This window comes from Rattus rattus, chromosome 8, assembly GCF_011064425.1.
Source record: "Rattus rattus isolate New Zealand chromosome 8, Rrattus_CSIRO_v1, whole genome shotgun sequence".
Lineage (NCBI taxonomy): Eukaryota > Metazoa > Chordata > Mammalia > Rodentia > Muridae > Rattus > Rattus rattus.
In genome coordinates this window covers 88926653-88953220 of record NC_046161.1, presented here as the reverse complement: position 1 = coordinate 88953220, position 26568 = coordinate 88926653, and the positions used below count along the sequence as shown (strand labels likewise).

At 45.1% G+C, this 26568-nt stretch overlaps 1 protein-coding gene across 1 annotated transcript in view; it reads left to right on the top strand.

Annotated features, from left to right (window-relative positions):
• The window catches only part of Clstn2 (calsyntenin 2), a 131980-nt gene that overhangs the window by 40809 nt on the left and 64603 nt on the right, over nucleotides 1-26568 (top strand). Inside the window, exons 4-6 of the mRNA XM_032910066.1 lie at nucleotides 687-872; nucleotides 10012-10260; nucleotides 15077-15198. Coding sequence (XP_032765957.1) covers nucleotides 728-872; nucleotides 10012-10260; nucleotides 15077-15198 — 516 coding nt within the window. The 5' untranslated portion in view covers nucleotides 687-727. The remainder of the gene's footprint in view (nucleotides 1-686; nucleotides 873-10011; nucleotides 10261-15076; nucleotides 15199-26568) is intronic.

The following is a 26568-nucleotide window of genomic DNA, read 5'->3' as shown; positions in this document are numbered from 1 at the left end:
TGTTTGAGAATCCCTGTGTTCTCTGTAACTTCACATATACCATAGAGGGAGGACCATGCTTCCCTTTGTTTTGAAGTAAGACACCTGTGTTCTCCAAAATCATCATACAAGATAACATAGGGGAGGGATGGGGAAAGATACAGCTCTCTAAAACGTCTCCCGTAGTGCACATAAAAGGGGAAGGAGAGCATTGGCATCAGCCCGTCCACACCATTGGTCCCACTTGCTCTCCCAACCTCAGCTCCCACCATTTCACAGTGTCACACAGGCTCTAAGTGTCCCAGGCATCTTTCAAGGTCAAGCGATTTAGTCTTTGTAATGCTTGTATGAGATAAGATAATGTTTTTCTCGCTACTTTTCCGGTTTCTCACCGATGTTTCTGGGTGCTATGCCTCACTCTGTTTTCCGTACAATACATAGTACCTGAGAAGCAGGTAGATGACCAAGGAGTGTATGTGTTTGTGTTCTGTGGCTCAATGCAGCTGCATCCAGCCTTCTGGCTCACCTGGTATTTTCTTAAGGTGAGATGAGAGCTTTAATCCAGCAAATGTAAAATTCCCATTATTCTCAAACTGTTCCGTAATCTATTTGTTGAAACAAATGATTTATTGGAATGCATTCACCCTTTCAAAACAAGTGGTCTAGCAGGGCTGACTGTAAATGATTTAATCTTCTTGTTTTTTCAGATTGGACCAAAAGGATTGAGTACCAGCCCGGCTCGGGGAGTATGCCCTTGTTCCCCGGCATCCACCTGGAGACGTGCGACGGAGCTGTGTCCTCCCTCCAGGTCACTGCGGAGCTGCAGACTAATTACATCGGCAAGGGCTGTGACCGAGAGACCTACTCTGAGAAATCCCTTCAGAAACTATGTGGTGAGCTTTTCCTTTGAGACTCTGTTCAATTAATAGCTTTCAAGTGATACATGCAAATGAAGTTTATCTAATTATAGCAAAAAGGCCAGCCTTCCCCACCTGCCTCAGTCCTCCTGAATGGATATTTGCTTAGGGCAGAAGGGTGAGAAAACTCAGCTTTTTGGCCCCAGACACAACTGTTTCAGAGTCTGTGTAGCTTTAGGCAAGGAGTGTGACCGAGCTTCCTTTCTTCACTGGTGAGACAGGGATTGAATGGCAAATATTGGTTCAAAGTTTCCAGCACAGAGGCAAGTGCCACTCAAGGTCTTCCCAACACGCTCAGTTATAGAGAGCTGCTTGCCGAGGACCATTATGAAAAAATGGTGCCAGGCAATGTGCAGAAGGGGTTGACTCATCTCCACCAAGCAGCCACATAATTTCCAAGGCCCAGTGCAAATGAAATGGTTGGGAATTTTAATATAGGAACAGCAAAGCGCTAAACCAAGGGCCTGAAGCTAAACAACTGATCGGGGTACAGCCTGTGAAGTGAGCCCAGCTGTCCAGAGCAGAGCCGCTTCCGACAGGATTGAGGTGGGTGAATGAAGATAGTCACAGGTGAAGGCAAAAGGGGAACAGACAAGGAATTACTACTGAGAGGGAGAGTGGGCTGCAAGAGAGGAAATGGAGCTGATTACAGGATACCCTAGAGGATGGCTTGGAAGAGCCCTTTATTGAATACCCCACTGTGCATCCCGTGACACTCCGCATGGGATGCTCCACTTAGTGTTGACGTGTATACCAAAAAGAAAACATACCCACCCAGCTTTAAAGACGGAAGCTTGGAGACTCAAAGTGTGACCATCATTGAAGTTTACACAGACAGGAAATATCAGAGTTTGACTTTGAAAACAGGGCTCTCAGAAAGGTAGGCTCATTGGTTGAGAATTTATCAAGGCCAACTTGGCTCCTAGAGCTGACCTGTAGCTCTCCGGTGGGCCTGTGAAGGAGAGGCTAAGTAGCCTGTGAGGCAGGGCCAGACCACATGCTTTAGTAGTCGACTGCTACTGTGTTGGCCGCCCTCTTTGCCTCCCTTGGACGAGCAGTACTTCTTTGCTCTCTATAAGAATATTCAGGGACTCACGTGCAGCGCTTTGCTGTGGGAGCTGAGGAAAAGACTTCTTTCCACAGTGGGCTACACTTGGCTGTAACCATGCCTCTTCCAGAGGAAAGTGAGGGTCCTCGGTGTAGAGTTTCGTTGTGTTATTTCATGAGGGCCTACTATATTGTCTTTGGGATTGTTCTTTTCATTTTTCTCACCTGAAGAACCAAGTGAAATTTTAGAACCAAAATAAAGCAAAGCCCTATTAAATAGCATATTCTGTTATTCTGTGTCATATCACTAGGCTTTCAGGGAAGACCTGTGGGGATGCCTGCCCTTCTGGAACAATTCAGTAAATTGGGGGAAAATGGCATTTCGAACAACTATTCCAAAAGAGGATATATAGGGATTTACAATGCTCATGGACTGCTCACATCCTGTCCTTTCTTCTACTTGGTTTATGGAAGTCATCTAAGGTGACATCTTACTTAAAATGAATATCCCTTTTCATCCTCCTGGTACCTGGAGTGTCAGCGAACTCAACCCCACATGGCCACCATGGGTTGTAGTCATTTCCCAGAACTCTGGCTTAGAAGGAAATGATGACTCTGCTTGCTAAAGATCAGAGGGTCCAAGGGCACATGCTGTGACTTGATGGTGAGATGGGTACTGCTGGTGAGAGGTAGAGAAGGCTCAAAAGTATTTTAAGAGAAGAAACAGCAAGCCCAAATTGCATGTGGCTTGCTAATAGCTCACTCCCTCTGGGCTGCCAGCCTTGCAGGCTAACTCAGCTGGGGAAGGCAGCTTCCCCAAGTGTGTCTCATCTGCATCTGAGCGCTGCCCTTTGAATGAGACAAGCCTGCTTCTCTCTAGCCACCTTCCCAGTAGCACTGCCTATCACTCTTATGAAGTCCCTGCCCAGATAAGTCAGGTCTCATGTCAGAAGCTGGGATTTATGATTGGCCTAGAGTAGAGTACTGCAAAACAGGGCAGAAGCAAAGGACAGAACATCAGAAGTCAGGCACCCTGGCATCTAAGGAAAGGTTAGGGGCTGGGTCATGCCCAACACACAGGCTGTGTGGTACTGTCTGATTCTTGTGGGCATCATGGCTCCTGGCGACAGACGTCTGTGTTTTCAGTAGATGGTAGGCAGGTTCCCTCCATCATTTCCCAACCAGAGAGCTGCTATGACATTTTAAACTCGGCATTCACGCATTTTTCATCCTACAAATCTTTATTAACTTTAAAGAGAAACATGGAGAGCAATTAGGATACTATTACCATAGTCTAAGCAACAGATAATGAGTTCTGAGCCAAGGGAGTGGCTGTAGGGATGAATTTAGGACAGTTAAGAGGCAAAATCAGCAAGATTTAATAAGTGGTAAGCGGTTGGAAAGAAGAGAGAAGGGATCTCTAAAGTCTAACTTAATAAACAGGCCACACCCTAAGCCAGAAACCCAGGAGCAACATTTACAGGAGATCACTGGGCAACACCACCTTCTAGCCTCCTCTCAGTTCTCCTGGGGATCTGCCTTAACCTATAGTTCCACCCCCGTGGCTCACTTCATGCTTTGTCCATTTCTTTGCTTCTCATCCCCAAGTCTTTGCTTTGCTCTCCCAAGCCCTTCCCCTCAGTCACTAGTCCATCTGTTCCCTTGCTCAGTTAGGTGAAGTCTCAGGTTGCTTCTGTAAGAACTGAAGCTCTGCGGCATTCTCTGCGTTAGTGTCTGACACCAGCAAGCATCAGCTCCACCCGCTTTCCCCTTAGGTGGGATTCTCTCCCTTTAGTGCTTGGGAAGCCAGTCTGGTGTCAGAAGGCACATAAGCAGACATGGCAGCACAGGAGACAGACCTAAGGAAACACGGCTTGGCGGACATTTTCTTTCCAAGATTTAAGCAAGGAGATGCTTCTTTTCTGCTCTCCTTGGAACAATAGAGTGGAGCTCTCTGGACCTGTGTCTCCTCCAGATTGTATACCAGATAGCTGATCCGTCTTCCAGACTCCCTGAAGCCTGGCTTCTTAGAGGAGATAGCCAACTGCCCTTTTCCAACTTCAGGAATTCCGGTATCAATCTTGTCTCTGGACCAGGATTTCCAGATGTGAAAAGTCACAGTCCTATATTGAGAATGAAATGCAAGAAGAAGCCCTCAGGGAGACCTCTCAGCCAAATCAAATTTGACATTAACGACAGCCCAAGAAAAGGTTCCCTTCCTTGTCCCTATGTCACTACGTATTATATGAAATAGAAAAGTACTTTGTGGTGTATATGCCCTTTATACCACAGAGGCCAGGCTGTTCTGAGGGGATCATAGGGTTCCTGGCAGCTGGCCACTACTTCCTGAACACAATGCCAAGGGCGGCTGTTGGTAAGTCAAGAGTTCCCAGGACAGGTCCTGCTGAAGGAAAGGCCACGGTGTATGAGCATGCTATTAAAATCAAGTACTTTCTAAGCCAATGGAGAGTGGATTAACCCAACCCTGTTCTTCCCCAGATTTATATGCTGATGAGCTGGGGAATTCATGCATACATTAATTACTTCAGCAAATGTTTTTTTGTTTGTGTAAGTGCTGTGTAACTCTTAAAATGATATAGAAGCGTCCATAGCATCAAATCACCTAATAATTTGGGTTCCTAGGAAGACAGACGTATGTTCAAAAAGGAGTTGCAATGAAACATTTAGGAAGTGTGAGGATCTAAGGTTTTCTATGATAGCTTTCAGCTTAGCAGAGTTTGTCCAAAGAATTACCATCAGAGGCTCTGATGCCCTCGGAGTCCCACAAATCTGGGATGTCATCACGGGTAGTGTTCCCTGGGTGACTGTAGGAATCTTTAGTCTTCTCAAAGCTTTACTCCATAGAGCTTCGCTTCAGTAGGTTTGGGATCAGATTAATTCACTAATCTGATAGGACATCTGCTGAACACACTCTCTCACCATGATAGTATGAGCAGTGAGTCTCTCTTTCTGAATCTGCTAATTTGTGGAGGCCACTTATACAACTACCACACCATTGCCTTCCTTTCAGAGAAGGCTTTTGCCTATAGTGGTATTTCCCAAGATGGTCAGAAACTCAGTAGGTGTCCATGGCCCCACCCCAGGAGTCTATCAACCAAAGCCCAGCTTGTTTTACCTAGAAATCCAAGTTTCTGTTTTCAAGGCCTTCAGATCTCAAGCATATAGATGGAAAAATGGAAGCCATAGTTGCCTTCACTATTTGCTCCTATGAATCATCAGGAAGGATGGTCAGGCAGGTTATGCTGCAGAACCTCATGATTTCATTGGTTTAAAATAAACGAAGTTTATCATTCTGACCATGTGTCCTCCTTGGATTGGACAAGACCCCAGCTAATGGAGTAGCCTTGATCTAGAACATCATTCATCCCAGGAAAGGTAGAAAAGATTCATGGCGAACTGTGAACCACCCCTTAATGTTTCTTTCCTAATATGACACATGTCACTTGCATTCCTGTTTCTCTGGACAGAGCGGGACTTATGGTCAAGCTGATATAATGGGTCAGAGATGTGTGTCATGCATACATACACTCTTCTAGTACCTAGACCCAGTGGTCCACCAGGCACTTGAAGAAGGCCTTTCTGGATTCTGCCAAGAATCTCTACTCAGAGATGTTTTTACTCATTTAACTCTTCCCTCAGGAGAGTTAAAAGGCTTACTGGGTCCCTAAAAGTGGGGGCATTTTCATGAGATTAAAGTTGTGTTCTCATGGCAGTGCTCGGCATGGCTTGGACATTGCATACACATTTATTGAGAAAATAGAAAATTATTCATGCATCTGCTTATTGCTCACCATGTGTCTCTCTGAGAATACCGTAGAATGAGCCTTGATCTTCGATGATCTTAGACGAGGCAGTTCCCCTCTCAAGATTCTCCCACTAATCTCCACCCCTCCTAGGCCTAGAGGCTCCATGCACATCACTTCTGCCACAGATCCACTTCAGAACTCTAGAGGACACCGCCTCTCCATACCTGGGCAATGCACAGCAGTATAAAGACCTAAGTGACCACCATTCCATATACTGTTTGACCTTCTACAGTCTCCTGTGCCCATAAAGCTCTCTCATTCCGTCCTGTCTCTATTTGCTGCTCAGAACAGCATTTCCACACTAATAGAACCCGGGGACTTGAAAGCAGATGCTGTTGTTAGTTTGGAGTACCTAACAGTGAGGCAGCAGTTGCAATGTACCCGAAGAACATGAATTCTTAGCATCTAGTGGCTCCAGGGACTGTCACAGGGCTCCAAACAAGCAGTGTAAGCATACTTGGATGTGCAAATGCTGCCATACCATGCCTACAAGTGACTTGTTTTCCCACAGCTTTCCCATGGGATCCTTTGGAAAGAAGAGATGAAAGAACTTTGGGTGGAAGTGAATCTTCCTCAGATTGTTTAAGTGTAACAAGAAATACATTCAATCTGCTAGGTCCATAAAAGTCTGTACCATCTGGTTAAATGTATCAGGTTCTCCAGCAGCAACATCTGCAGGACGGGGAAGAGGGACTGCCAGTTCCCTCCACAGAAGACACGGGAGCTCTGTTTGTGTGGTCTCAGTGTGCAAGATCTCTGGGAGCAGACACATGGATAAAGACTAGGTATTTTATAGGACTGGGGTGGTCATCTCAGCTAACTGGTCATTGGATCATCTGCATGTCACAGGTGCACCTGTCTCCAGTTAGTCACAAGGTGATACAACCCTGGTCTAGTCATTTCCTCCCCTGGTCCTCAGTTTCCACATTTGCTAAATACACAAAAAGTTATAGACTTTTGCTTCAGTTCACTGAGGGGAGTTCAGTAAGGAATCTCAGCTTTGGGTCTGGAAAGCTCCAGCGATGAATCCACTCAACAGCTGGCTGTAAGCCTGGGTCCCCTTAGCCTGGGGTCCCTTACCTGTCAACTAGAATCTTAATGGTAGTCACCACACAACCATATAACAAAGGAACCTGAGACGTAGCTCAATAATCAGACACTCAGTGGTCTGGTGTCTACTCAGGGTCCCATAGAAAGATGCTTGGGATATAAGAAAGTAAACGTATAAAAAGGATAAAGTTCTGTGGATTCCAGCTCTGTCTACAGAACACCCCTGCCCCACGTTAGGTTACTCTGCAGCCAGTTTGCTTCCCAAACACCTTTCCCACTATGCCGCACTAGTGTTTGCTTTGTGCTTCTCTCCAAATCTGTTTTGGGAAAACTTTTCCCTCAAATCCTCTGCTAGTCTAAATGATTAAGTGCAGTGTGAAATCTCCAGGCACAGTAAGAATCTTAACCGATAGAGGGAGCCTCGGGTGATACTTCACAGCCCTGCCAAGCCTCATTCTGGGTCCCCTGTTTGCCACCCTGGCTGCTCCGTTGATGGCATAAGACACCATATGTGTCCCTGTACGCTGTTCTTGGATGAACCTTATAGACTTCGCAGAGGTTGTAAATGATCAGCCTGAATCTTTGCAGATACCACAGGTTTCAAGAATCCTTGTGTGCCCCAGTCACTGTCATCATTTTGCACAAATCGCAGATCTAATGCCGTTATCAGTAAAACAAGCTGCTGTGATATGATTCTGTGGGTGGTGGGAAAATGAACTTTTTGATATCCCATGAATCTCTCATTTCCAAACGACCCACTAATCTCTCCTTGCTACCATATTGACTGATGTCTCTTTTACCAATATATATGGAGAGTACATCCCAAGGAGGGTAAAATGGTAGTGTGAGCTTCTTCTTCAGATAAGTGGTATGTGCTGGGGGAGGGGCGTTGTGAGGTGAGAATAACTGGCTCTGATAAGAAATGTGAGGCATGGCCAACAGGCAGGAAGGTCACCTGAGCACTGAGAATTGCCAGAGACCACCTACTGTCTGTCCCTTCTTTCCTCCATTTCTTACGTTTTCCCTTTATTCTGAGATATATATATATATATATATATATGCTGTGTTATGTGTATGTGTAGTGTACATACTTATTAGTGCATATGTGTATACATGAGCACGTGTGTGTGTGTGTGTGTGTGTGTGTGTGTGTGTGTGTGTGTGTAAGTCAGAAGTAGACATTAGGTGTTTCTCTTTAATTTTTGAGTCAGGGTCTCATGCTGACCCTGAGGCTAGGCTAGGCTGGTTAGACAACGAGTTTCCAGCTTCTGTTTGTCTCTACCTCCTAGTTCTGGAATTAAGGCACACACCACACCACACCACAGTGTGTTTGCTTGTTTGCTTGTTTGTGTTTCTCTCTCTCTCTCTCTCTCTCTCTCTCTCTCTCTCTCTCTCTCTCTCTCTCTCTCCTAGAGACCCTACCTTTTATGTTTATATGACTGATTGAGTCATCTCTCAGCCTCTACCAGAGAATCTTAGGAGGGGCATCGGAAAAGAGGAAGGGCAGTTATAAATAGGAACTGAGTTCCTATTATGTGTCAAGGGCAGTAACAGACAACATCCCTAGAACATCCCCATGTGATTCATGCCAACAATTCTACCCACACCTCTCATCATGAATGGAGAGCCTGCATCCCACACCAGAAGGATGGGCCTTCTGCAGGCCCTTTCAGGATGAACTTAATGCAGTGCAAAGCAGACCATCTGTGCTCAGAAGAATCATATTTTCCCCATATATTCTAGTCCTTCACTCCAAGCCCATGAACATGTGCCTGGTGATCCTTTCCAAAGCCAAAGGGAAATCTGGCAAGGATGAACATTATAAAGAAGTACATTGGTTTCCAATATGGCACCTTCCTGGGGATACTTTTTGTGACAGCTGACCTTGAAACACAAATCCTAGGTGAGGTGACTTTCTGCTCTGCAGATGGCCAAAGGCTAATGACCCAATGAACATCAGGCAGTGCACATTCGCCACCATCCTTTAGAGTATCAGCTCGATCTCCTCTGTACCACCATCACAACGTTTACACGACTGCTAAGTGTCCTGCCAGGAGACAGCCCCATGCACAGCTCTGGCAAAACTTTCATTCCCCAATCCTTTAGACTTGAACATAGCAGGAAGCTCCCAACCTCCTGGAAAGGATGATGCTCAAGAAAATGAATAAGGGCCCAAAGCTCCTCCCAGAACAGTTATTCTTTCCTGACAAGCCAGCTGTTCCTCTCCCTCTTAGCCTACTCTCCACAAAGCTGCCTTGTGATTGCTGCAAAATGCTAATCTGCCATTATAGGTATAACCTTTCTGTTTGAAGATAACCCTCCTGTTCTAGCCTGGAATGATCATGATAGCCAAAAATAATCACAATAATGGAGATGTTAAAATTATAGCATACATTGAATGAGCATGCAATGTGTGTTAAGCATGTAGCTGTAGGCTTGAATGAATGATCTCATTCATGCCCCACATATACGGGGAAGGGAATCTAGTCAGAGGGATTGATGTGTGACACAGAGCTGCTGAGTCAAGCTGCCAGGTGTCAAATTCAAGTGGTGCCAACCTCAGAGCCCCTGTTCTCAAGCACTGTACCATTTGGCTTCAGCAAATGGTTGTAGAAAAATGTAGTCTATACAAAGTAGCTTGTACACCTCTCTAGATGAGAGCCTAGAATTTTCCTCGGTCTTAACCCTGATCATGCTATGTTGTCTCATAGATTCTTCATGACAATGAGTATATCGTATTTATCTTCAATGTGGCCAGACCTCAGAAAGTGTCATGGCATAGGCTGAATGCTTAGTAAATGACTGGCAGATTAATTGATGGTTGCATGAATGAATTTATTCACCCAACCAAAGTCCTGGCTGTCTGCAGGAAACCAAGCTACTAAAAGTCCCAATGGTTCTCCCAACTCTTGAGGCTCATCTCACATCTTTTCCTTGTATAGTACTTGATTGTACCTTCCTGGACAGATGCATCGGTTTTATTTGCGTACCAATGCATGTCTAAACAGACCAGGATCAAGTCAGAGGGGATCGAATGATATTGGACTCTTTTCTGAGCCACTTAGGTCAGGAGTAGCAACAGACCTCAGTAAGTCCACTAACTCCACTCTGACACAGAAACAGAAGTCAGAAGGTAAGCGCACCACCAACCTTGAGGAATAACCACTGAGCTTTCATCTCCTTCCATGCAGGAGCATCCTCGGGCATCATCGACCTCTTGCCATCCCCTAGTGCGGCTACCAACTGGACTGCTGGACTCCTGGTGGACAGCAGTGAGATGATCTTCAAGTTTGATGGCAGGCAGGGTGCCAAGATCCCGGATGGGATTGTGCCCAAGAACCTGACAGACCAGTTCACCATCACAATGTGGATGAAACATGGCCCCAGCCCTGGCGTGAGAGCTGAGAAGGAAACCATCCTCTGTAACTCAGATAAAACTGGTGAGTCTGAAACTGTCTGCCTGCCCTGATTAAATGTTTTCCTTTATAAGAGTGGGCGTGGTCATGGCATCTTCATGGCAGGAAAACCCTAAGACATTGTGTAATTATTTTCCAAAAGCCCCCTCTTTGAATAAAAGGATCTTGTCAACTTAAAGCAGTGTTTTGAAAAGGGAAAATGGATGCTAGCAGGTGCTGCACATTTCTCTCATGCCAGGCCTGCACAGGTATCTTTGGGGTTTGATCATTCCCCATCACTTACTGATGGGTCTCTGCCTACACAAGAGCATCTTAAACAGAAGAGTTAGAGTCATGGGCAAGGACAGTTCCACCACCTAGAACAGTGTGGTGTCTAGGGCCTCTTATTGCATATCCTAGAGCCAGACTTGTACAATAAAGGCACTGCAGGTATAAGAATAAGCCAGCAAAGCTTTATAAACTGTATGTGCCAGGGCCTCGTCCTAGCTGCACAGGCCAGTGCTTCAGGGGACTCGACAGGGCAGCCATGTCTGCAGTCTGCAATGATGCCTTCCAGTCATAGTGGCACATCATCACCAGAGGCTCAGAACCTCAGACCTGCAAGGCCTGTGCCTCAGCTCTGCCTTCACAGGAAGCCACGCCCTAACAGTTCGCTTGAGATTGGCACAGAGGGCAGGAGATGTGGTACAGTGGAGAGCAGCACTTGTCACCAAGGGTAACAGCCCAAGCTTGATGTCTGGAACCCACATCATAGAACGAGAAAACCAATTCCTGCAAATTGTCCCCTGACCTCCACAAGTGCAAGGTTGTGCTCATGTGCACAGACATGTGCCTAGACATTAATATGCACATGTGCACACACACATATGCAAGTACATAAACACATACATCATAAATACATATTTTAAAAAAAGATTGTTACAGTGAAAATGGAAAGGGTCTGGCGGGGAAAGTAATATAAATACAAAATATTGGGGTTTAGGAAAGCCTGATTAGGACTTTTATTGTATATCAGAAAGTCTTTCCAGTAGAGAAGTGATACAAATTGCATCAGAAATGGAAAAAGCACGAGAAATTATCAAAATATACAAAGAACCTAAAATCCAAGCACTTGGAGAGGTATCTGGTAAAATTCTGTATACTTTATTTAAAGTTACTTTTATTTCTGTAAATAAGTAGAAAGTCTTCACACTTCAATCTATTTTAATAATACCCATGGGATGATTGTTTCATGAATAACTTACCCAGGTCATGTGTCCGTGTGATAAAGTTTTGGAGGGGTCTGATTGACAAAATGTCACATGGCCCATACTGGCCTTGAACTCCTGAGCCTCCTGACCCACATCCTCAGTGCAAGGATTACAGGCATAAACCACCATTCCAACCGCCTCTGGAAACTAAATTACATGCCAGTTTAAAACTCTGCCATGTGGATTTATCATACTTTATTTAATGGCTTCCTTTGTTGGCCTCTTAGAGTGCCTCCTTTTAAAGGTAAATGAAGCAATGCTGTAGTGAGCATTCTAGAACATAACTTTCACACATTTCTGATTGCTCTGTGGCTGGAAGTTGAATTACTAAGTCATAGAATATAAATATTGAGGAAATTTTTGTGAAAATGATGAAATTGGCCTTTCTGGACAGCATATTGCTTTCTGTTTGGTGCGCCGAACAAAACTTACTAATGCTGGCCCACTATAAAGTCCTCTATAAATAGCTGGAGAGCAGAATTGATTAGTCAGCAAAGGCTAATTGTGGAAGGAAGAGAGAAAAGGAAAGCCACTATTACCATTATCACCAATAAAGCTCTCAGTGGCTGCCACTCTCACGTGGTTCTCCTCATTCATTGTCCAGTGGTGGGTATGGAGGGAAAAGCTCTGCCTGGTCCAGATATTCTGAGACAAGAATCCTTTCATTGTTTAGTCTGCCTTTACTTAGCCATCAAAGAGGAAGAACCAGTGTTGCATGCAGAAGGTTTTAATGACAAAGACAGCAGGTTGTATGTGTCACCTCTAATCACTACCTTCCACTTGCTGGAACTTGATCATGGGACCTTCACCCAGCCACAGAGAGGCTATGAAATGCAATTAACTATATCCTGGGAGCAAAGGATGCAGGGTTAGGTACACATGGAGCAGTGCCATTGCCACAAGGGATGTGTGGGCCTTTGCTGGCCTTTGTCTCCCCATTCTCTCTGAGAATGATGCTATTGCCTGTTACCACCCACAATTCCCAGCTCCTGCCATCTCCCCATAATCCCTGCATGCTCACACACCTGTCTCTGCAACTGGGACCCCTTCCTCCTCGGGCAGCAAGGAGTAGGGTTCCTTCCTGTTCTTATATTTGCAATCCTTCTGAGCAGTTTTCTAGTCCTGCTCACTTTGAATTCAGCTGGAAATGATGAATGATAAGTAGCCATGCATGGTGCTTGATATTTCCTGCTTGAAATTCTAAGATGGGGGGGGGGTGACCTGGCATAGCCCTGGTAGGACATCAGCCTGGTAGTGAGTACTACAATGGCTCTCCAGGTATGAGCAAACAAGGGTGTGCCCACAGACCTGAAGTAACTAGAAAACTGCTCAGAAGGATTGCAACTATAAGAACAGGAAGGAACCCTACTCCTTGCTGCCCATTGGCTGACCAGGAGATGTCCCTTGTATTTGTGTATTGACCAAGGTGTCTTCATCAAAGAGACAAAGGGAGGGGTTGGGGATTTAGCTCAGGGGTAGAGCGCTTGCCTAGCAAGCGAAAGGCCCTGGGTTCAGTCCCCAGCTCTGAAAAAAAAAAAAAAAAAAAAGAGAGACAAAGGGAAAGGGAATAGACTGAAATACGTTCTAGCAGAGGAGGTTTGTTCTTCCAGTCTTCTTCCCCCTAGTTGATTCCAAATAAAGCTAATAAAGCCTTTGTTCTTTACTTTTCCTAAGAGCTCTTAACAGAAACCCAGAAAATTACTTATACAATCATGAACAGGACAAGAAATATTTAGCAGAGGCCATGTGGGCAGGAGAATGGCCCTCTCTGTTGACCTTGGGCTGGCATCTTGAACCAGTTCCTGTGTTGGAAGAATTGGCAGGAGTCTATTTAGTCAGAGCTAATCAAGGCTCACCTTTAGACATGAAGCCAGTGTTGACCTCATAGCAAGGTCATAACCAGGCCAGAGAAGTTTTGCCAATCCAGAGGCTAAGGGTTGCCATGTAGTTACTGCCCATCCTCCCTCCTGCCATTGTTGCACTGGGTTCTGGAGAATGCTGGTGCTTGGGTGGAAACAGCATCTGACGTGGCTGTCTGTGATGCTGTAGTCCCCAGGCACAGTAATGGCCTTTATAATAACCGACAGCCACGGAGCATCTGTTCCAGCCAGATGCTTTACACACATTTCCTCATTGTGGCAATTAAGACGGTATCCACTACAGAGATGGGAAGTCCAGATCGAATGGGAGCAGAGAACTGAAAAATCAAACTAACACGGAGAATATAGACTTTCTTGTACCTGAAAACTCCTAGATCTGTGATGGCTTCCTGGTCATCCTACAGGTAAAGTGTGACCAAGATCCATGTCCCTTTTCCCTGCATCTTCTCAGATCTGTGTCTGCACATGTATCAGTTTAAGATGGACAGATAAGGCTACAGCTGCCACAGACTTCTGCTTATCTACTGCACTTCTCCAAAGCAATGAGGACATCCCTCAGTTTTGTGTTCTGCTGTCACCTATCCCAGAACTGCTTAGGAAACTGCTAAAAATTGGCCTGGACCATATCCTCCCTGCCAGTTCTCAGCAGAGGCCATGTGGGCAGGAAAATGGTCCTCTCTGTTGACCTTGGGCTGGCATCTTGAACCAGTTCCTGTGTTGCAATAATTGGCAGGAGTTTATTTAGTCAGAGCCAATCAAGGTTCATCTTTAGAGATGAGGCCAATGCTGGCCTCATAGCAAGGTTAATATAGATGTACAGGAATCAGTCACAGTATTCCAGCCTTAGGTTACCTTAAGCGAGTCCACTACCTACCCTAATGCAGGCCTTAATGTATGGCTATGCTCAACCCCATACACGGCCATGTACTGGTTTACCCACTTGGCGCAAATGCCTCCCAGTAAATTTCCCTTGGTCCTACAGCCAAGTAAAATGTGTTTTCTCTATGTGTTGGTACAGAACAGCTCCTTTCTTGCCAATTGGTAGTGTCTTGTGGCTCTAAGTGTCATGGCTAAAACCATGTCATAAGATTTCCTAAGCAAGTAAGAAAGTCTTTATATCCGAGGAAGAAAAGGTTCCATTGATTGATGGCTGTGCCTGGGGAGGGGGTGATTATTCATCGCTTTGAAGAGCCACAGAGTTATGCCTAATGCTGGAAAATCAATTTGTCTCCTCCTAGCCGCTAAAAGCAAGGCAACCCCTCTTAGCATAGATTAAGGAGACAAAAGAAATGTGTTTGTGGTCACTGTGTCAAGTCTGACAAAAATAAAACAAATCCCAGAACTCCGGGAGAAAGCAGCCATGCTAGAGAGCCCAGAGAAGCTGATGTGATTGGCAGAGAGCCCTGAAAGTACACATAACAAAGCTTGCCAACATGATCACCTTTCACCGGGCTCTGATGGAGTATAGGTCAGACAGCGTTTAAAGGCAAGATCTCAGAAGAAGTTTTGCTATGGGTCCTACCGGAGCTTATTCTACCTCAGTGTCTTCCCCCAAATATGTTCTAGAAAAATTCACCAGAATTTATATATGGGAAAATAAGAGAGACCATTTCTTTGTCGTCTGAACCATGCCTAGCAACATAATGGAAGACTCTTTGGTGGAAACGGACAGAGAGTCTCTCATCCTTCAACCCCATTTCTGCCTTTCAGAAATGAACCGGCATCACTATGCCTTGTATGTGCACAACTGCCGCCTTGTCTTCCTCCTGAGGAAGGACTTTGACCAGGCAGACACCTTTCGCCCCGCAGAGTTTCACTGGAAGCTGGACCAGGTAAGGCTCTCAGGGCATGCTTTCTCCTCCTTTCTAGAGACCACCAGTTTGCTCTCAGGGTAGTGACAGTGGGTAGGCTCTCCAGGTCTGCTCAGTTTCTTGGTTTTGGAAAAGTCAGTTCAGGAAGACAGACAGCATCTTAGGTCAAAATAAAAACTGCCTCCTGAAAGCCAATAGAAGGGAAAAGGACCATGTGTGCTAGCTGAGACACCACAAGGTCAGAAGACCCGTGGACCAACCATTGCACCTGCATCTGTGAGGCTCACTCTTTGTTGAGCCCACGGGAAGATGTTTGCCCTGCCCCCTGACCAGCTGAAGATCTTTATTGATAGATACATCTTTGCATCAGTGAGCATCCTGTCTCCCCTTTGATGCTCTCCTCCTCTGGATGACAGTGTGACTTGCTTTTGGTGACAGGCGGTTGAGAACGGGGACACGAGTACTTTGAAAGAAGCAATGGCTGATCATTGTTAACAGTGTCTGCTTTTCTGAGGTGGAAAATCTGACTCATTGGAGCTTTGTGGCTTGATCACAGAGACTGGTACATCACACTTCTCTGTGTCAAAGCTGCGTCTGGGTTGAGTCCAGAGCTTTGAAGTGTGTGCTCCTGAGTGCAGTACAGCACTAAGACTACCAGAAAACACTCGTTTGTGGGGAAGGGCGCTGCACAGTGAGGAAGCAAGATCAATATGGCATTCACTTAGAGATAAAACTGGGCAGGGTTTTGTTTAAAAAAATTGTATTAATTCAGCAGAAGAGGGAATGCCAAAGGCAGGAATGAGATGTCACCTCACAATGCTCATTTTATAGTCCCCAATGAGTTAGTTCTCAACCACTTGTTTCATGCTTCTGTAACCCACAGACCTATTTACTCTCTTATATACCCACAGTGTGTATTGCTACCCTGCCATTTCTGGGACTCGGGTGTTTCATAATCCTGTGTTTTCTGTCTTATTACTTTCACTCTTCCCCATCCTCTCCTAAACACCCTCTCTATCAGCTCCCAGTAGGACTGACTTCAGCAAGAAGTTACTCATTCTGAAATGTGAGTGGTGGCTGCCCCTTCCGTCCTCACAGATGCTCACATGTATGCTCTGTGAAGCCCAGATATCTCAACCCCAGGAATTTCCTCTGATGGAGTCTGTGCAGCATGAGAAAAGCAGAGACACTACTCAGGAGACAGCCAGGAGCCAGTGGCAACTGTCTGGCCTGATCTCAGTAAAGGCCACCCTGCTGGATCCCGGGCAGCTGAAAAGACAGCATATGTGTTCATCTGCATTTCTTTGTGTTAGGAATTCTGGGGCGTGTAGGAATGGTAAAATGTTGACATTGTTTATATAATTTCTCATCAACCTCCTAGCAATGTCCTGAAGTGCCAGATGGCTTTTATGGGATGTTTTAAAATATATAATACAAATTGAAGTGAATTAAAATAAATTCCATATTGTGAGGGGTTCTTTAATAAGAACATTGCCATACTGGTGGAGATAATTATAGATACCCCGAGGCATTTTCTGAGATGGGATTGAGAAGCAAGGATATAGGCAAATGAAGTTGCAGGGTTTGAAATTAAAAATAGACAAGGAAGGAATCCTGGTTATATAGATAAATACATAGCGAATGTAGCAATTCTGAGAGCCATGCATTTAAAGAGGAACTGAGGCACTGAGCAATGCCCTAGTCCCAGGGATGTTGCTTTGGTTGGTTTGGTTTGGTTTTACTTTGCTTTGCTTTTGTTTTGTTTTGTTTTGTTTTGTTTTGTTTTGTTTTGTTTTGTTTTGCTGAGCCTGCTCTGTCCCAGGCGGGCTGCATATATGAAGCCATCCCCAGCTCTGCCATAAGAGCTTCCAAGCAGGAGACTCCAGCCCCAGTGACTTGCCCATGGCCCACAGCAAGCCATGGCCAATACCTGCCCTTTCTCTCTTGCTACTCCTTTGGTAAGCATGCTGACTTAAAATGTAACATCTATTCATTCATAGAGAAGAATTACACCTACTAGGCAAAGTATTTGTGGCTATCGTGGAACCTTACAAGCTGTCAGATCTTTGCTTGGCTTAAGCTCTATACTCGTCTGTGTCTCCCTGAAGGCTACCTTAACAAAATGCCCTGGGTTGCATGGCTTAAGGGAGAGATGTTTACTTTCACATGGCTGATAAGGTTGGGAAATGTAAGGTCAGAGTGCTTGATGCATGTCCTAATGAGATCTGTTTTCCTGGATACAGAGGACTTCCTTCACCTGCTTTGTCCTCAGTTCCAGAGAGAAAAAGATAGCACCCTCATGTCTGCTCCTCTCAAAAGGAACCAGCCCTGCTATATGAAGCCCCAAGTCTCACTCCCTCATTTCATTTCAGTTGCCTGCCCTAGGTCATATCTCCAAATATAACTGGGGTTTAGTATTTCATACCGTGAGTTTGGGGAGGACAGAATTCAGTCTGCAGCATGTCTGTACTGGTCTTGTCTGTACTGAGTCTCATGAAAGTCGAAGGACTTCATGCTATCAACCATCCCAGCTCAGAGGACAGTTGACAGATGAAGGAAGGAGGCTGTGCCGTAGGAAAGCATAGGAACTCTTTACAGTGCTCACACTGGCAACCCAGTGGTGCATACAGGCTAGCCCAAAGAACCACCCTTTTTTGTCCTCAGCTCCTTGTGATATCAGAACCTTACCGGAAGTTTCTCTCATATAAACTACCTGATTCTCAGAGCATACAGACCTGATGAAGTTTCTCGACCAGGAACCACCCTGGCCCACCTCCTGGAGGGTCATCTGTCCCCTTGTTTGTCAGACTCCTCATGACTCTTTCTATGCTGCATTCACACAGTTACCCCCACCCCATCTGCTTCCTTAGTGCTAAGCTCCTGAAAACAGGGAGGTGTCTGACTCAGCCCCAGCTGTACAACGTGCCATAGCTCTGAGCACATGGATAGTCACAGAAATGTCTGCAGAACAGTGAAGGAAGACAGTGAGGCTGAGAGAAGGGGAAGAAAGAGAGGGGTGAAGAGAAGGAAAACCAAGATATCTAAAACCAAACAAACACGACAAATCTTCTGGTGATGAATGGAAAATTTGATTCATTTCACTGAGCATTTAAAAATTCTAAATTTTTTGCTGTTGTTTTCCTTATTTTCTGGTTCTTAAAGCAGTGTTCATCTTTTTTATCGTTTTAGCTTATTTCAAAGATCTAGTTGGATTAACCACCAGTGAGTCTATAGCTTGGCCTTTGCCAATATGTTGTGTGTAACTAAACTCCTGGCCTACCTTAGAAATTCTCAAAGCCTCTTATCAGTTCTAATGCCTGCTGGGCCTTTTTTATTTCTCCTCTAAGTAGATTATTCTTTGGGTTAGCCTCTGGGCTTCATCCCCTAGATCAGCATAGAACTAGAAGCCTTGGCTGTGTAGACGTCTCCATGATCATGGGTCAAAAGGACAGTTTATAGTCTCAGGTAGGCAGTGCTTGGGCAGACAACAGGGCACATCCCTGGGAGAAACAGCAGGCGGGGCTATCTTATGTAGCCCTGTGGATAAGAGTTTAAGAAAGCATCCAGAAGAAACACTGGAATGGAAAGGTACATGTGCAGAGACAGGCATTCAAGATGGCAGACAGTGAACAGGACCCAAGTGTTAGGATTCAGAAAAAGTGGATCAGAACAGAATTAAGTTCAAATAGATTTTTGTCATGACAAACCCTCAGGCAAACAGATCATAATCAAAGGATCCATTAAATACATTACTCAATGCAAGACCGTGGATGTTATGGATGGGCAAACTTGGAAAGTCTTGTATGTTATACATCACATCACACTCAAGCAAATGTAACTGTCTAGAACAATACACGATACCAGTGGCAGGGACCAATCTCTCCTGTCCCTGTCTCCACAGCCATGGCAGGACCCAACTCAAGATAGGTGCATTTGAACAACTGGATCCTCATTGCCAGTGAAGCTAGAGTGTAATGTTTTCCACATAGCTCTTCAGGGGTGGCCATGAGTGAAGCAGTTGCTCATACCTCAGAGGCCTCATGTGTTTCCACCCCTTTTCCCTACACCGATACCCCAGAAGGCCTTTGCCAAGGCACATGAATTGCCTGTAGGTGTAATGAGGCAGCCCCAGGAAAGGCCTCTGAGAATCCAGGGCATCTCTCTGAAGTGATGCTAACAGCAAGGGAAATGTCAGTTTAATGGGATTTTTGCTCACGATCTACTAATGCAAATCCCTCAAGCCAGCAGTCAGTCATGTGCAAACTCAAACAAGAGCTCCCAGCACATACAGAGAAGGTTTATCAATCCATGGGCCCTCTTGGCTTTAACATTATTTGGATATAGTTAGTTCAGTATTGTGAATTCTGATCGTCTACCCTTTGGAAATGTTGGTATTAGAATGGTGTTCCCTGGGACTCCCATTAGTGGAGATAGCTTGAGTGACAGGCTCAGTGAGACAGAAAGAGCACAGGTGTCCTAATTCATATGAGGAAAATAATGTATCCGTGAAGAGCATAGAGCCCACCAGAGGCAGAAATTGGTCTCATTTGGCTAGACATTGTCTTGTCTGGGCATCAGGGACTGAGACAAGAAGGGTATGGCTCACTCTGAGGAAGCTCACTGGTTTATGGCCAGTTAATGTTCCCTGGCAGTGTTCCCTTGCAGGGGTCCCAGATTCTAATAATTCTGGGCTACTGGGAGAAGCAGCAAGGATTAGAGAGGCCCAGCCAGGTGAAGCCAGATACCTAGCTGGGTGAATTAAAGATTTGTCTCTAAGCCATACACTTAGGCCTGGCACTGTATTTTCAACTATCTGGAAGCTGAAAATCAGGTTTTCATGTAAGCCATCCCAATTTTCCATATGTTCTCATTTTAAAATGTATAGCATTAGGCCAAACCTGATTTCTATTCTGTGGTATACCTTTATCTTCTGACTAGGTTATCCTGTTCATTGAAAAGGGCACTTCTGATTTAAAAAATCTCTCTCTCTCTCTGTCTCTCTCTCTCTCTCTGTCTCTCTCTCTGTCTGTGTCTCTGTCTCTCTCTCTCTCTCCCTCCCTCCGTCCCTCCCTCCATCCTTCTCTCCCTCCCTCTCTCAGAAATTTAGATCTTCATCAATGAAGTCTATTGTGTGCTTCTTCTAAAAGAAAATCTTTGTGTATGTGTGTAAATTTGGGTGCATGCATACCACGGCACAAATGCATACCACGGCACAAATGAGAAAGTCTCTTGACTGCCACTATGCCATGCTAGCTGCCTTTCAGGCTTCCAGAGGTGTTTCTGTCCCTTTCTCCCATCATGCCATAGGAGTGCTTGGGTTTTCAAGCTATCTTTACTATATATGTATTTGCATGGATCCCAGGAATCCAAACCCAGGTCCTCATGCTTGAGTGACAAATGCTTTATCCTGTGGACCATCTTCTCAGCCTCTGCTTACTCACTAATTAGTGCTTCTCATTCTCCCAGCTCCATAGCTCACCTCCCTGGAGGGGGAATTAATGCATGGTAACCAACACTTCCAGGCCTTATGTAGAGGGAAGGGGTAGGAGGACACAGAGTCCCTTCATTTAGGCCACTAGTGTTGACAATGATCTTCCTCTTTCAACATAAAGGAGACAGTCACAGGCCTAGATTTTCCCACAATGAAGATTTATACACATTTGTCTTGAGCCAAGGCCTTAGCCCCTCAAGTCCATTGTTCTTACATAGAATGTGAAAGCTCCTAGAAGAAGATTTGAAAAGATCGCATCCTTTATTCTTGGAGAAGGGGCATAGGAATGATGCAAAGGCAGTTTCTTTGCATTTGCCCATTCAGCCACACTGGGAGTCAAATGGGCTAGTTCAATCATTATTATAGCCCGTGCCAAGGAGTTAATTAGAGAATGGTCAGTCCAGTCCAGACCAGTCATCTTAATGAGCAAAATAATTGGCCATTGTCAGCATTCCGATTCTGCTATTAAAGACTCACTCCTGGGCAGGCTGGCATTGTTTCTTCTGATGTGAAACCGCTGCCCTGCTCAGCAGCCCCACCTGTAAGGTGTCTCCAGTGATGCCTGCCTTCCTCTGAGAGCATGTGTCCCACACAGACAGGGAAGGTTGAAGGGAACCTCTATTTTCTCATGCAGGTAGACTCCAAAGCAGGTTTTTCAAAGAGACCAATCTGCATGGTTATTATGAGTCAATAATGGGTACACAGAGGGTCCCAAATGCAAAGTCTCTAACTACCACACAGAAAGAGAACCTAGAGAGTTTACCTCTCTATATGTAGAAACAGTGCCACGCCCCTGCTCCTCTTAGAACCCACCACTCCCCAGCTTGTATCCATCTCTAGCAGAGCTTCTCATCCTTGGGGGAGAAGTAGCTACATGGTTTCATGGAGCTGCCAGCAAATGGTTCCCAGACACTCAAGGCATAATCATTCCTCAGGTCAGCACTGCAGTCCTGGGTGGTCTGTCCTCTGGGAAGGTAATAAGAGGCAAGCTCGCCCCGTTTGTTCTCTTTGTGACATGGTAGCATGCAATTCGTTGCTAAGCCAAGTCCCCTTCATTGGCCTTTCATCAGGCCCTTGGTCCCTGCTGCACAGCTGCCTCGGTTTTCCTCTGTGGCATGCCTCTTCTCATGAGTATTTGAGGTAGACACTTGTAGCAGACAGAAAACTGACTCCCAAAGATATTCATCTTCCATATATCATGTGTCTATATCCCCTTGTATGGCCAACAAAAGTGTTTGCATCTGTGAGCAGTCAGTGATCTTGAGATGGAGAGAGAGTTCTGGATTATTTTTATGGGTCCAATGGAGACAAGAGTCTAAGTGGGAGAGAGGTAACAGGAAAAACAGGAAATGTGAACATGGAAGGAGAGGTCCAACATGATGTGTAGAGGGTGGAAGGCCATGAACCAAGGAATTTTGCAACCTTTACAAAGTGGAAAACTTTCTTCTTCAGAGCCCTCAGAAGGGGCCATGCTTACACCATGATTTTAGTCTACCGAAACTTATTTCATCCTCTGACCTCCAAAACCGTAAGATCATAAATCTATGTTGTTTTAAGCCACAAAGTTAGAGGTGATTTGTTATAGCAGCGAAAGGAAACTAATGCATCACCGTGAGCCTTGGGGAGGTCTTAGCATCATAAATCAAGCCACGTGACCCATCCCCTTGCATCTTACCGAGGTGACCCTGAGCCACGTTTTCAGAACAGGCCTAGAGACTCCTCTACACACCGGTGTGATGCCTCAGCCACAGGTTTCCTGAGCCCCTCCATTTCTAGAAAGGCCCTAGGCTGCCTAACAGTGACCTTCAGTACTTATACCTGGCTTCCCACGCTGCTTGGTTTCTCGATAGCCTCTGGAGGAGGCTGTGCAAGGGGCAGATTTTGAAGCTCTCTTTCCTCTCTGAGATACATTATACTTTTGCCTAAGGGACCTGCAAGGAGAAATGGAAAAGATTCTGCCTTCGTTGGAAGAAAGATTGCATACTCTGTTTTTTTTTAGTCTGGAAATGCTAAACCCAAATCAGAAAATGTTCTTTCTCTTGACAGAACCTTCCCTCAGCTTACAGCTAATCAAACTGACATGAACTTACACTGGGCTGATAGAATCTAAAACTGTTCCCAAAAGGCTCATGTGTGAAAGGCTTGGTTTCTGGCTGATGAGTTTTTTGAGTCCTGATTGTATGGTTGAAGGTTCTAATTTCATCAATGGACTATAATCCATTATTAAGCTCATGACTTAATGTTGGGAAGGGGGCATGGTTGGAGGAATTGATCGATGGAGTATGCCCCTGAAGAGCACATCTTACACCTGAACCCTTCCTCTGTCTTTCTGTTATCTGACCATCGTGAGGTGACTAGCTTTCTCCTCCATACACTGCCACCATGGATATATTCTGTCTCACTTCAGGCACAAACCAATAGACAAAACCTACCTTACACTGATAAACTGGAAACCATGAACTCACATTCTCCTTCAAGTTGCTTCTCTTGGATATCTTATTTGTTTTTTTTTAACAGAAACAAAATACTAGCTCACACATATTCTCTGGATATCACCGATGCCTTCCCCAAAGTACAGAAACTCACTTCGGCCTCCCTGCAGTTCACAGCACACACCACTATGCCTTTAAATCTGCTGTGCCAATGCCTCCTCCAGGGTAAAACCAGCCTACTTAGATGCAGTGAGTATAGCCTAGAAAGGAAGGCACTGTTACTGCCCTGAGATCCTTTTTACCACTAAGAGGGGAAGAGCAGCCTGCCCTAAGGTGGGAAACAATTATAAGAAGTGCACCTAAAGAAATGTTCAACATCCTTAGTAATCACGGAAATGCAAATCAAAACAACCCTGAAATTCCACCTCACACCAGTCAGAATGGCTAAGATAAAAAAAACTCAGATAACAATAGATACTGTCGAGCATGAGGAGAAAGAGGAACACTCCTGCATTGTTGGTGGGATTGCAAGCTGGTACAACCACTCTGGAAATCAGTCTGGAGGTTCCTCAGAAAATTGGACATAGTACTACCTGAGGACCCAGCTATACCATCCCTGGGCATATACCCAAAAGATGCTCCAACATATAACAAGGACACATGCTCCACTATGTTCATAGCAGCCTTATTTATAATAGCCAGAAGCTGGAAAGAACCCAGATGCCCTTCAACAGATGAATGGATACAGAAAATGTGGTACATCTACGCAATGGAGTACTACTCAGCTATCAAAAACAATGACTTCATGAAATTCATAGGCAAATGGATGGAACTAGAAAATATTATCCTGAGTGAGGTAACTCAGTCACAAACACACACACATATGCTATGCACTCACTGATAAGCCCCAAAGCTCAGATTACCCAAGATACAATCCACAGACCACATGAAGCTCAAGAAGAAGGATCACCAAAGTGCGAATGCTTCAGTCCTTCTTAGAAGGGGGAACAAAAATATTCATAGGAGGAGATATGGAGACAAAGTTTGGAGCAGAAACTGAAGGAATGACCATTCGGGGCCCCAACTGAGGATCAAGCCCATATACACACAGCCACCAAACCTAGGCAATATTGCTGATGCCAAGAAGTGCATGCTGACAGAATCCTGATATAGCTGTCTTCTGAGAGACTCTGCCAGAGCATGACAAATACAGAGGTGAATGCTCACAGCCAACCATTGAACTGAGAACAGGGTCCCCATTGGAGAAGTTAGAGAAAGGATTGAAGGAGCTGAAAGGGTTTGCAACCCCATAAGTACAACAATACCAATCAACCAGGGCTCCCAGGGACTAAACCACCATCCAAAGAGTACGCATGGACAGACCCATGGCTCCAGCTGCATATGTAGCAGAGGATGCCCTTGTTGGGCACCAATGGGAGGAGAAGCCCTTGATCCTGCCAAGGCTGGACCAATGCAGTTTAGGGGAAAGTCAGGGCAGGGAGGCAGGAAGGGGTGGGTGGATGGGTCGGGGTATACCCATAGAAGAAGAGGGGAATGGGATGGGAGGTTATGGATGGGAAACCAGGAAAGGGGATAACATTTGAAATGTAAATAAAAAATATCCAATTAAAAAACAAAGACGTGTCCTGTACCTCAGAGGTTCTCAGAGGACCCAGACAAAGAAGACACCATTGTCCACAATAATGACAACAGCAATTTTCACTTTACTGGATATCCCCTTTTTCCAACCCAGTCTTCTCACTGGATCTTTCTTGTAATCCCTGAGTCATTGTCTTAGTTACATCCAGGTTCTACTAGAGGTGACTCATGGTACAAAATGAAGTGTCAGATCACAGGTGGGAAGTTAGCAAGAAGAGACTGCTATGATTATGAAGAGACTTCTGTGGCGAGGAGGTGCCAAGACTAGGGGAGGGCATCAACAGAAGACTGAAGTGGAGATCAAGCATTGATCAGAATGGCCAGATACTATAGCATCCATGTACCTAACCAAAGGCAAAGCCCGAGGATAGGTAATTCTCTCCGTGTCTCCTGGCAACATCATCTCCTCACCAAGAGTTTCTACTCATCTGTCAATCCCACTTGAGCCATTTGCTTGAAGAGTTGGTTTCAAACCACCTTTCTCTGATTTCTCTCACTACTCAAAAGTTTTTCTTCAGAAGATCCCATGCAAAAGCATGGGTCAGGCTACAGAGTGTAGCATCCAGAGGAAACAATGCTGCCTTCTTCCCTGTTGCAGTCCCTCTGCCTCATTCTCTCTGCCTGTTGGCATCTAGAGCTGGCCAACTGCCTTCCTTTACCACTCAGGGTTTCTAACGGATCTACAATCTCCTTCTGTGGGACAGACCCTACCCTTCTCAGGTCCCCTTTCCCTAAGTAGCACCTGTTCAGCAAAGCTTCTTTCTCTGGTGGAATCTTTTTGTTTTGCAGCATGTACATCTGCCCAGAGGCAATGACTGCATGTTTTCAACTGACAGCCCTTAATGCATATTTAAAGGCAATGTGAAAAAGAGGATAAACCAACATTAAAAATAATAGTTTTATTGTTAAATGAGGGAACAGTGTCAACACAGTTAAAGATGCTCAGTAAGTGAAATATTCTCTCAGATAATGAATTAAGCTGCCAGCGCCTCGGGTGGTCCTGAGAGAGGCAGCTTGGCTGAGTCATGCTCCTGCCTTCCCAGTTTCTTTCAAGCACCAGAGCCAAGGGGAAAGACGGGAGCTGATGCCTTGGCATAGAACCCAAATGTTTTCTTTAGTCAGTATGATTGATATTTTCTCTCAGAAAAAAAGAAAGTTGAATCTTACTGTAAAATGGCCACTTCTAATGATAATGTTCTTCCTCATGAGAGGTATGTCCAATGATCAGTAGTATGTCCTTGTACGTCAAGCAGCTTTGGAACCAACATTATTTTGACTCTTGGTTCATGTTGGACATTATCTTAGTTCATGTTGGGCACTCTACACAATGTTGAGGTTTAGGCATAGAAGGCAGGTTGGGGGTTGAAGACTAAGACATAGCGAGGAGTTTCTATAGTTCTAACCTGACCAATAGAAGAGCCTTAAACATGACCTTAAAATGCTGAAATTCCAATAGGAAAAAGGTACCATTGCTGCTTTAAAATGTGATTGGTTGTTATGGAATCTCAGGGATGCATTTTAACCAAATGATTGACTGACTCTGGGGACTGACCCTTGAGAGTAGTGCAGTCTAGTTCTGAAGGTCAGAGGATCTTTTGTGGTTGTGTTTAAGAATTTCATACATTCATATAATACATTTTTATCAGATCTACCCCACCATTTCCTCCTCTTTAAGTTCTCCCCTATTTTCTCCACTCCTCCCCCTAACTTCATCTATTAAAAAATAAAACAGCTGAGTAGAATCAGTGTTCCCTGTATGCATATGGCGGCAGGGCCATCTACTGGAACATGGGTAGACTCTTGGGCCTG